Source organism: Chlorocebus sabaeus, chromosome 20 (assembly GCF_047675955.1).
Source record: "Chlorocebus sabaeus isolate Y175 chromosome 20, mChlSab1.0.hap1, whole genome shotgun sequence".
NCBI classification, from domain to species: domain Eukaryota; kingdom Metazoa; phylum Chordata; class Mammalia; order Primates; family Cercopithecidae; genus Chlorocebus; species Chlorocebus sabaeus.
The window spans coordinates 29669987-29681464 of NC_132923.1; the positions used below are offsets into that span (position 1 = coordinate 29669987).

Below are 11478 nucleotides of genomic sequence, written 5' to 3' on the forward strand. Positions count from 1 at the left end.
TGTGAGATCCTATACACTGAAAGTGGTTCTTTGAGGCCTATGAGATACATCTTTAATGAGATTTCCTTAAGCTAAGGACGTTTCCCTTTCCTTCATTCATCAAACAATAAAAACTGTTGTCACTCATTCAGGAGGTATGTGCTTCCGTTTTTTTTTTTTTTTTTTTTTTTTTTTTGAGATGGAGTCTGGCTCTGTCGCCCAGGCTGGAGTGCAGTGACTCAATCTCAGCTCACCGGAAGCTCCGCCTCCCAGGTTCACGCCATTCTCCCGCCTCAGCCTCCTGAGTTGCTGGGACTACAGGCGCCCACCACCACGCCCAGCTTGTTTTTTGTAGTTTTAGTAGAGACGGGGTTTCACCGTGTTAGCCAGGATGGTCTCGATCTCCTGACCTAGTGATCCGTCCGCCTCGGCCTCCCAAAGTGCTGGGATTAAAGGCGTGAGCCACCGTGCCCACTACTATTTTTAATTAAAGCAGGCAAGATTAATATAATAAACAAGTTAATTTGTGTTTGGAGTTAGGAATTAAAAGCCAAGAATTAGCTATGTAACCTTAGGCAAGTCCTTCAATAACTGTATAGCTCTTGCTCCTGGTATGTAAATTGAAATAATCTCCTGATATGTAAATTGAGATAATTACTTGCCCTTTCTAACACCAAGACCATCCCAGTCTTTAGTCCATTATCATTTATTGTACTTACCATTTTATCTTATGAACATATCATTTGAAGGAAGAAACTGTGTTTTATTGGTTTGTATCCTAAATGCTTATCACAATGACTGTTACATTGTATACTCAATAAAACGTCCATTGGTTCAATGAATTAATGAAAATATTTGGAAATCTTCACAGTGCAAAATAAATGTAAGTCCTTTGAGGGAAGCAGGTCGAACTTTACCATGTTTTCCTCTCCTTTGGGCCTGGTAGTTCCTGCCTGTGGTCCAATGGTACCCAGCAGTCAGTACCAGTCCATATAGACAGATTGGACAGTGCCTGGATGTTGATACATTTTACACCTTCATCCTTCTGGAGGTGTCCTCATTCCAAAGGTCCTGAATTCCCTTTGGATCATTTGGTGTACAGTGTCATACATTGCTCCTCACGTACAACCACATACTGTTGAATACCTGTAAAAAAATCAAAATGTTGAGTATTTATTGTTGCACGTTTTGCATGCATCCAAGTGCTCCAGGTTTACGACTTCCATAACTATGACACTGAGGATTTATTGAGATCTTATTACATACCGGACATTATGTAGTCACATGTATTAACTCATTCAATCCTCACATGTCTATGACCTAGGTACTGTTGTAATCTCCATTTTGCACATGAGAGGCATTTCCTCCCTTTTGAAGGAAAAAAAGTGTTTAAGTATTAACATTTTGCCCAAGGTCGCAAAAAGTGGTAGAGCCTCGGTTCTACTATGGGCTGTCTGCCTCCAGAGTCCAATTTTGTAGCCATTATGTTATGCTAACTTTTGACTAATTGTTTCAGTCGCTGTATTTTTATAATTCATTTTTCTTTTGGGAAGGAATAATACAAATCCTGAAGCTTATTTTATGGAATACATACCCTTTACTTCTATAGTTTCTCCAAGTTTTAACTGAGGTTCCCTTTATGTGCTTATACTGATAATGATAACTCCATAGTATTTATCAAATACATAAAAAATAGAATTTGGAAGAATGTTCTCGTTTATCACTTAGTAAAGGAATTGTTAAATCAAGTTTTTAAAAAACAAACCAAACTACCAGAAACCTACTCAAAATCACACCCTAAAATTCTAAAGAAATGTTTGATTTAAAACATAGAACACCTTATAAGGAGCTATTTTTTTCCCGCTAGCTTAACTCAAGTCTAGCTTGCTGTAATTGTAGCATTTACATGAGATGATCACTATCTTAGCATCAAAATGGTGATGGTTATAACTGTACTGCTTGCTACTCAATTATCTTGTAAATTGATAATTTTGTACATGTATGTCTCTCCATGATGGAAGATCTTGTGTTACATACCACCAAAGTTTAGCAAATTAGTTTTTATACTCTAATACTTTAATATGCAATGAATAAAAGGGCAGAAAAATCAGAATTACAATAAATGTTAGGCTATTTCAGAACACCAGTTTTTCACACCTATTTTCTTAGCATACAGAAGCTCAAAAATCATACGTTAAGCAGTTTGAATTGTCCTGAAGTTATATTCTGAAGGGGCTGTAACACTTAAGAACTGGTAATATTAAAAAGGCAAAAGCATTATAACTCATAGACAGCACACAAGACTTCTTCATCTATAAAATGTGAGAATGTCAATGTTTTATTGGCTACAAGGATAAGGAGGGAAACATCAGTGAAATAAATTTGATAACAAGATTCACACTTCATTACAAGTGATTTTCCTAAATTCACAACTTTCACATTTGGCTGCGTGAAAGAGAAAAAAAAAAAAAAAACTAAACTAAAAAGGGAATTTTCACTACTTGTAAGTAGGCCAACTCACATGATCCCTCCAAATGAGAGTTTAATGAGAATGAGTACACTTTTCTAGCTGGGAAAATATTTTCCTTAATTAAGTGAGTTTAAATAATTTACCCATGGTGATGAATAAGCCCTTGGGCTAGGCTCAGAAACCTCCTCTACCAGCCTGTTTCATAAGAACTACACAGATATTTTTATAGGACATACATGAAATATTTGTTTTTTGGTTGTAATAGCAGAGACAAGAATTTTGTAGTCCTCTACATAAGAATCCATACTATTTCTGTCTTTCAGGTCTTTCTCCTAAATGCACCTTCTGAGTTTCTTACATACGCCGTACAATTACAAAGACCATTTTACTTAACAGATTAATGTGTTCATCAACTTTAGCACCCTATGTATGTGGTAAAAGTAATGAGAACAGGGCTATTTAAACTGCTTCCTCATATCCTTCCCCTTAATTACCAGTAGTGAAGTTTACTTAGAAAACAATGAGGAAGTCTCATAGCCTACAGGCACCTAGGGATGGGGAATTAATTCAGACTGAGAAAATATGGCTCTGGAGAGATACTAAAGTCGTATTGGAAATGTATGAAGTCTAAAAGAACTCTTTCTCCTCAGCTTCAGACTTAGATAAGGTGTGAGGTGTCAGGAATGTGCATGGACCCTTCAAAAACTGACATTTTCATCTGTGTTCTTCTGCCTCCCTCCCCCACGAAACAAAATATACGGAAATACAAGTGCTTGGTACTACATGCTTTTGAGGCTTAAAAGCCCAATAATAAGCACGCTGTATCCGTTGTTGAGGGGGATAACTTTTTAAGTAAACATCACCAGAAGAATCTCTTCAAATGGAGAATGAAGTCACTCTCCCTCCCTAGAGGCTATGAGGGAAAAGGGAGATAGATATTCCCCCTACTTGCACGTGGGATCTCCCTTTCTCCTCCGACCTCGCTATGTCACTCCCACGCAGGTCAGGCTGCCTTGGGAGGTAGCTGGGAGAAAAGGCAACACTCAGTCCTCCATGGCAAAGTCTTTGGTCTTCTCCTCCTGGTCTCCCACTTTGTAGCGCAGCAGCACGCGCAGGCGACGGGGGTTGTCCCGGGAGGGCAGCAGCGTGATCTCTCCTGAAACATCCGTGTCTTGCTCCACTTGCACTGGCTCGTTTAGGTAGAGAAGCGCCTGTTTCCAGTGCGTGGCGGGGTGAAAAGGCGAGGTGGACAGCACCAGGGGTTTCTCCGACTCCCCTCCAGGGAAGGTCACCTGGAACCAGATGGCAAAGCCATGCATGGGCGCCGAGCCATAGCAGCTGCAGCGGAAGCGCCCGCCCACTCCGGCCTCCAGCTCCTGCTCCAAGCCGGCGCGGGAGAGCTCTAGTTGCGCAAAGCGCTGCGGCCGGGCCAGCACGTCCTCGCCGGACAATCCCTGCACAACGATCTCCGAATGGCCCATGAGGCAGCGCGTGGCGAAGCCCTCCAGGCAGCTCATGTCCACACCATAGTGCTGCTTCACCTGGCTCCAGAAGCCCAGGCGCCATTCCAGCATCTGGTCGCTGATAGGGGCTATGAAGAGCTCGGCGGAGGCCGGCAGGAGAAGACCGCCCTCCTTCAGCCACTTGGTTCGCGCGTGGAGGACGGAGCTCAGCATGGACTCGTGCAGGAGTCCGTAGCCCATCCATTCGCTCACGATGGCATCCACCTGTTCCGGCAACTCCACAGTCTCCACCGGTCCCGGCAGGACGTGCACCCGGTCCTCCAGCCCGTTGAACCTTACCACCTCCCGGGCCTGTTGCCAGATGGCGCTGGCCTCTACCGCGTACACGCGCCGGGCCCCGGCCTGGGCACAGAAGATACTCAGAATGCCGGTGCCCGCGCCCACGTCAAGAACCGTCTTGCCTCGCAGTGCTGCCCAGTTCCGCAGGATACCCAGGCGGTAGGCATCGGTGCGGACGCGGTCTGCGATCATCTCCTCGTGGACCGAAACGTCCGAGTAGCACTCATAGTACAGCTGGTCCCGCTCCCGCTTAGTCCTCCGGGGTCGCTCCAGGGCCGCCTCCCGCTCTGCGCCATCTTCCTCTTCAGTTCCCTCCCCTCCTTCGCCGCCGCCCCCCGACTCAAGCTTTCTTTTCTTGGGCTGCGACATCTTGGCCGCTCTGGCCGGCTCCCGGCGGGCGTAGCGCGGCACGGCGCGGGCTCCAGGAAACGGGGGCTTCTGGGACTTGTAGTGCGCGCTTTCCTTCCTACTTCCTGCGGGGTCCCCCGGCCAGCGGCGCGGAAGGTCTTCCGTGCCTACCCACGGGAGGTGTTTTGTATTGCTCTTCTGGTGTCTTGGCATCCCTTTTGCCACCCACGACACCCACATTTTGAGATCCTTTCATTCCCCCTCCCACCCTTAGCTTCTCAGTTTTTTGCTTTCACTCCCTTCCTGAAGTAGACACGCCCACTTAAGACTAATAATCCACCTTTGTTCCTTCTGCTCAACTCACCTCTGGTGTTTGGTTTTTTTTTTTTTTTTTGGATACAGAGTTTCGCTCTTGTTGCCCAGGCTGGAGTGCAATGGCGCTATCTCGGCTCACCGCAACCTCCGCCTCCTGGGTTCAAGCGATTCTCCTGCTTCAGTCTACCAAGTTGCTGGGATTACAGGCGCACGCCCCCACGGCTGGCTAATTTTATATTTTTGGTAGAGACGCGGTTTCTCCCTGTTGGTCAGGCTGCTCTCGAACTCCCGACCTCAGGTGATCCACCCGCCTTGGCCTCCCAAAGTGTTGGGATTACAAGCGTGAGCCACCGCGCCGGCCTAACTCACCTCTGGTTTTATTCCACCAAATTAACATGGCGGCACCATACACACACTACCATCTTGACAACTGTAACTCTTGAAGTGCTCCAGATGTGGCAATTTAGAAATTGCACTACACATTTCTCTTTTCTGTGCAAATGTAACAAAATTAAAACCTAACAATGCAAAATATTGATTCTGATTCCAGTATGACCACTAATTAATTGAGTGATTTAGGGCAAGTAATAGAACTTCTCTGGCCTTCAGTTGCCCATTCACCCACCAGAGAATCTTCATTGCGGTTGGGGAAGAATTATGTTTCTGGTTCTACTTCGAAGAATAGTTACTTGGCTTTCGGCCCTGCTCTGATAATTCTGTGGCTCACTCAAGAGTTAAATCCAGAAAAGTGCAGACTCAAGAGCCGTCTGATACAAGCAAACTCGTTGCTAGGTGTATTCTATATATATATGCATTTTTTTCTCTCAGAAATAATGGAATCCCTTTCTTTCGATCACTTTCTCAATGCAACTCATTTTTTCCTGTGTTTCCTTGTCTGGGCAATATTGACACTCTCCTCTTTCTCTTCTATTTTTCTTGTAGTCAACCATCAGCTGTTACTCTCTTTTTGTTCATAATGGAAATAAAATATGTTTTTAAATATGTGTGGCATTTAAATGAGTGTCTGTGTTATTAACAAGGTGAACATAATGCTGTTTTCTCCCAGCTTAAAAAAGGCATCCAGAGGAAAATGGACTTTTATTTTCTTGTGGTCTTGAATTATTTCCTTGTAACCAATGGGCCTGCATTCCTTGTCTGGGATCAAAGTCCTTTCAACCTATTTTCTCTATTAATCTTTCATTAGCAGAATAGGTTTATTGATGTGGCATCCTCAGCTGTACTCTACTTCTAACTCAAGACTCTCCATCCTGGCTGCTCATTAGAATTCTCTAAGGAGCTTTTAAAAAAATACCTATTCCTGGGTCTACCTCAGACCAATTAAATCAGAATCACTCCAGTGGAACCTGGGTTTCTAGTTTTTAAAAGCTCCCCAGAGAATTCTAATGGGCAGCCAGAGTGAGAACAACTGTTTCTCACTATAATGATCTTAGTTAAATCTTGTTTCGTTATTTTAATTGGGTAAATTATATTTTTTTAGTGGCCTGGGCTCAACCATTTAAGGCTAAAAACCTTGAAGCATTTCTTCTCTTTTTCTGCCTTGATTTAATATCTTATTTTAAGATAATTGAGGCCCAGTGTAGGACATCAGATTAAAGTTGTAAATGCGACCACTTTAATACATTACTTTTATTCATAGGTTGATGCTTAGTGTATACTTTTGCCATTCTTTCTTTCCTCAAAATTTCACCTTTTCCTTTTAAATACGTTCATTCTTTCACACAATTTTCAATTCACTTCCTTATGGTCTCTTTTAAGAAAATTCTGAATATAAGTTTCATTGGTTTTACCTCCAAAATACATCTTGAATCCATCTGCTTTTCTCCTTTTCTATTGTCAACATGCTAGTTTAATCTTCCACATTTACTTGCCTGGAAATTAGTCTCCTAAGGGATCACTCAGCTTCTAATCTCAACCCTATCTAGTCCCTTCTCTACATAGCTGAAATAATAAGCTTTTATAAAACCCATGGAACCATGTCATTCTTCAGTAACTTCCCATGTTAGTTACTGGAACAATTCAGTAACTTCAGGTAACTTCCCATCTCATCTCATACCATTTTTCCCAACTCGTCACTGGGCTCAAGATATACTGGCTTCTAATAACACATTTCTTTCCCGTATCAGGTCTTCATGCATAATCTTCCGGTGCTGAGAAAATTGTTTTTCTCCTTAGCACTTCACTTTAATGGCTTCTTCTCATCCTTCATGTCTCAACTTAAATGTTACCTTATGAAAAAGGCCTTTCCTGGCTACCTTAAATAATATTTTCAAACCCAAGAGACTATTTTTTTCCCTCCTAGCATTCATTATTATCTGTATGTGTTTAATTAATTTATTTGTTTTCTATACAATATCAACTCCAGGAGACTTGGACTTTTGTATTCCCACTGTTGTAGTCGCTAGCACTAAAACAGAACCTGGCACATAGAAAGTGTTCAATAAATAGTCTTCAACAAAGTCTATGGTGGATGCACAAATTATTGTTCATACAGCAAGGAATAGAGAGTTTTGCTTTGTTAGTTCAGTGTGACAGTGTGACTTGGTAAACTCTGAGATAGATCCAGATATAGATAGAATGTAGAATGCGCCCAGAAATGAGAATAGTATAAATTTTAAACACTCTTAATGCTTCTAGATAGAATAATGGTAAGCACCAAACGTTACCGCTAGAGTAGATTTAAAAAGGCCTGTGGCACTTTCCTTTCCTGCACTTGTATTTGATGTAGAGAAGGAGTTCCTTACTGATCTTTTTTACCACAATGAGATGTTTTAAGTAGGAAAGGGACCTAGATCACAGCCCTTCCCCAAGCCGTGCAGCTCAGCAGCAAACCACCTGCGTGGGAGAAGAGTTGGAGTTCTGCTGGCAGAACATTCTTTGTATTTTCATTTCAGTGGTCTGCTTGCCACGTCTATTCAATGCTCAAACCCAGTTTTTCAAACAAATGATCTTGAAATCAATTTAGTGCATCTTGACCACTATTAAGAAGAAATAATAGATCAGAAAATGCTAAATGTGTCAAATGAGTAAAGGTGGGTATTATTTCATAAAACTTGTTTCATGGCTCACACCTGTAATCCTAGCACTTTGGGAGGCCAAGGCAGGCAGATCACGAAGTCAAGAGATCAAGACCATTCTGGCCAGCATGGTGAAACCCTATCTCTATAAAAAATACAAAAATTAGCTGGGCGTGGTGGCACGTGTCTGTAGTCCTAGCTACTCAGGAAGCTGAGAGAGGAGAATCACTTGAAACTGGGAGGGGGAGGTTGCAGTGAGCAGAGATTGTGCCACTGCACTCCAGTCTGGTGAAAGAGCGAGACTCCATTAAAAAAAAAAAAAAAATTACTGTATGTATACTTCTTGCTTCAGGTTATGGTTAAAATTTTGAAATATACAGCTTTCTGTTCTCCAAAAACACTATGAATTTTGCGATTTCTGTACTTTTGCTTTGGGTGCCTGTACTCTTCCTCTCACTCATCTTTTTAGCTAATGCTCAAATGTTTTTTCAACCAGTCTATGGCCCGTTAATACATATAACTCTTTTTGCACTTGTATCATTGTATCAGAACTATTTATATATCTGGCTTTGGATTGTGGGCTTTGAACACCAAGATTTTGTACTTTTCACTTTTGTGCTGAGAACCTAGTACATTGTGCTGGAATCTGAACTTTTCTATATAACAGATTTTGCTCCCAAGTATACTGAGGTTCACAGATGTGCCTTGGATGACTGGGAGAATCATGATCTATTTTCTGTATCAAACGCACTCATTTATTTGTTCAACCATTCATTTTTTCAACAGGCATTCTGGACTTTTATCATTCTAGAAATAAGGAATAAAGTAAACAAAAAGCAGACATTCTTATCTCTGAGGAACTTATATTTTTGTGTTAATGTTATCTATTATTATTATACTTTCTTACTAGCAATTTATTATACCACTTTTAAATCTCAACTCTCATGTATTATTTTATCCTGGATGTGCTGATGTGATTTCCTCCCACAAATAGTTATTTCTAAATTTCTTTCCCTTTTTAATTCAAAGGTCTATTATTTAAAAATATTTTTAAAAGCCTAGTGTAAGGATTGAAGATAGTTCCTTCAGGATTTCAAAAATTCACTGTAATTCTCAAAGTGTGTGTTGAGGAAGGGTAAAGGAGCAAAGGCATGAAAAATGTTATAACTATCTCTTTGATATGAATATTCATTAAATGATGTAGTTCTTGCCATTTTGCAGTTACTTGGAAGCTGTCAGCATAGAAAGAAGTATTTCTATTAAAAAAATTATAGAAAATAAAGACAAAAGTGGTGAATTTTGTATCTAAACAAATTGGAACATCAAACATAGAAAGCCTAGGTATATGTTATTATCTTGATATGTATAGTACCTTTTAGGTCCATGGTGTATTGGCCCAGCTATTAAACCCCATACTAAAACAGTTGAATAGCAAATTCATAGCTTCTTGATGATATTATTATAAGTGGGTGTAATTCTTTAAAAAATGTTTGTATTGAATTGTTTAGGTAGTATAAACAAGGATATTATACACTTAGTTAATAATTATCAGTTCAGTTTATATTTATTGAGCCCACTTAAAATACAGAATATAGAACTGTAACAATTGCAGGTATAAATATTGATTGTGACATCTTAACAATTTCTACTATAAATCAGGCCAACCATAATAAAAATAGTAAAGAAAAATGAGAATGTAAATTATAATGTGGGGAAAAGTTATGTCTCAGCGCATCCATGGAAATATACACCTGCTTACTTGCCCCATAATGAGAATCGGATAGCTTAATGAAATTCAGATATTAAGCCTAATGAATATCATTTAATAGAACTTCTCTCCCTTTTTTGTTGTTTTGCGCAAACCTTTAACATGAAAGAAAGCCAGCTATTGGTGCTTTTTTGTTTCTTTTTGGCTGTGTCATGCTTTTTTATTTTCTAACTTTTATGGGTACATATTAGGTGTATATAATTATGAAGTACCTATGATTTTTTAAAATTTAATTTAATGTTAGGTTAGGTTCCAGGATACATGTGCAGGATGTGCAGGTTTGTTACATAGGTAAACATGTGTTATGATGATTTGCTGCTCCTATCAACCCATCATCTAGGTATTAAGGCCCATATGCACTAGCTATTTATCCTGATGCTCTCTCTCCCCCATCCCTCTGAAAGGCCCCAGTGTATGTTTTTCCCCTCCCTGTGTCCATGTGTTCTCATGGTTCAGCTTCCAATTATAAGTGAGAGTATGTGATGTTTGGTTTTCTGTTCCTGTATTAGTTTGTTGAGGATAATGGCTTCCAGCTCCATCCATGTCCCTGCAAAGGACATGATCTCATTCCTTTTTATGGCTGCATAGTATTCCATGATGTATATGTACCACAGACGACATGATCCTATATCTAGAAAACCCCACAGTTTCTGCCCAGAAGCTCCTTAGGATGATAAGCAACTTCAGCAAAGTCTCAGGATACAAAATCAATGTGCAACAATCACAAGCATTCCTATACACCAACAATAGACAAGCAGAGTCAGATCATAAATGAACTCCCATTCACATCTGCTACAAAGAGAATAATATACCTAGGAGTACAGCTAACAAGGGAAGTGAAGGACCTCTTCAAGGAGAACTACAGACCACTGCTCAAGGAAATAGGAGAGGACACAAACAAATGGAAAAACATTCCATTCTCATAGATAGGAAGAATCACTATCGTGAAAATGACCATACTGCCCAAAGTAGTTTATAGATTCAATGCTATTCCCATTAAACTACCATTGACATTCTTCACAGAATTAGAAAAACTACTTTAAAAATCATACAGAACCAAAAAAGAGCCCATATAACCAAGATAATCCTAAGCAAAAAGAGCAAAGCTGGAGGCATCATGCTACCCAACTTCAAACTATACTTTTTACAAGGCTACATAACCAAAAAAGCATGGTACTGGTACAAAAACAGACACATAGACCAATAGAACAGAATAGAGATCTTACAAATAAGACCTCACATCTACAACCATCTGACCTTCAACAAACCTGACAAAAACAAGCAATGGGAAAAGGATTCCCTATTTAATCTGGAATAACTGGCTAGTGCTGGAAAAACTGGCTAATCATATTGAAAAAGTGAAAATTGAAACTGGCTGCCTTACTTATACCTTCTACAAATTTTAACTTAAGATGGATTAAATACTTAAATGTCAAACCCAAAACTATAAAAACCCTCGAAGAAAATGTAGGCAATACTATTCAGGACACAGGCTTAGGTAAAGATTTCATGACAAATCATCAAAAGCAATTGCAACAAAAGCAAAAATTGACAAACGAGATCTAATTAAACTAAAGAGCTTCTGCAAAGCAAAAGAAACTATCATCAGAGTGAACAGACACCCTACAGAATAGGAGAAAAATTTTGCAATTTATCCATCTGACAAAGATCTAATATTTGGAATCTATGGAGAACTTACACAAATTTACAAGAATAAATAAACAACCCCATTAAAAAGTGGGCAAAGGACATGAACACACA

The 11478-nt window shown here is 40.1% G+C and overlaps 1 protein-coding gene across 2 annotated transcripts; it reads right to left on the reverse strand.

Annotated features, from left to right (window-relative positions):
• Positions 1–509: 509 nt before the first annotated feature.
• On the reverse strand, positions 510–4916 carry PRMT6 (protein arginine methyltransferase 6). 2 transcript variants are annotated; one of them, XR_012090012.1, is made up of 2 exons: positions 3398–4916; positions 510–1125 (listed from the first exon to the last, which is right to left on the reverse strand). XR_012090012.1 is itself a non-coding variant. In XM_073008532.1 (1 exon), exon 1 carries the CDS (start codon positions 4837–4839, stop codon positions 3493–3495), a length of 1347 nt encoding a protein of 448 aa, XP_072864633.1. In that variant the 5' UTR covers positions 4840–4916; the 3' UTR covers positions 2293–3492. The 2 variants fall into 2 exon arrangements, 1 of the variants encoding a protein (XP_072864633.1); XM_073008532.1 differs by lacking the exon at positions 510–1125 and having other exon boundaries at positions 2293–4916.
• Positions 4917–11478: the final 6562 nt, after the last annotated feature.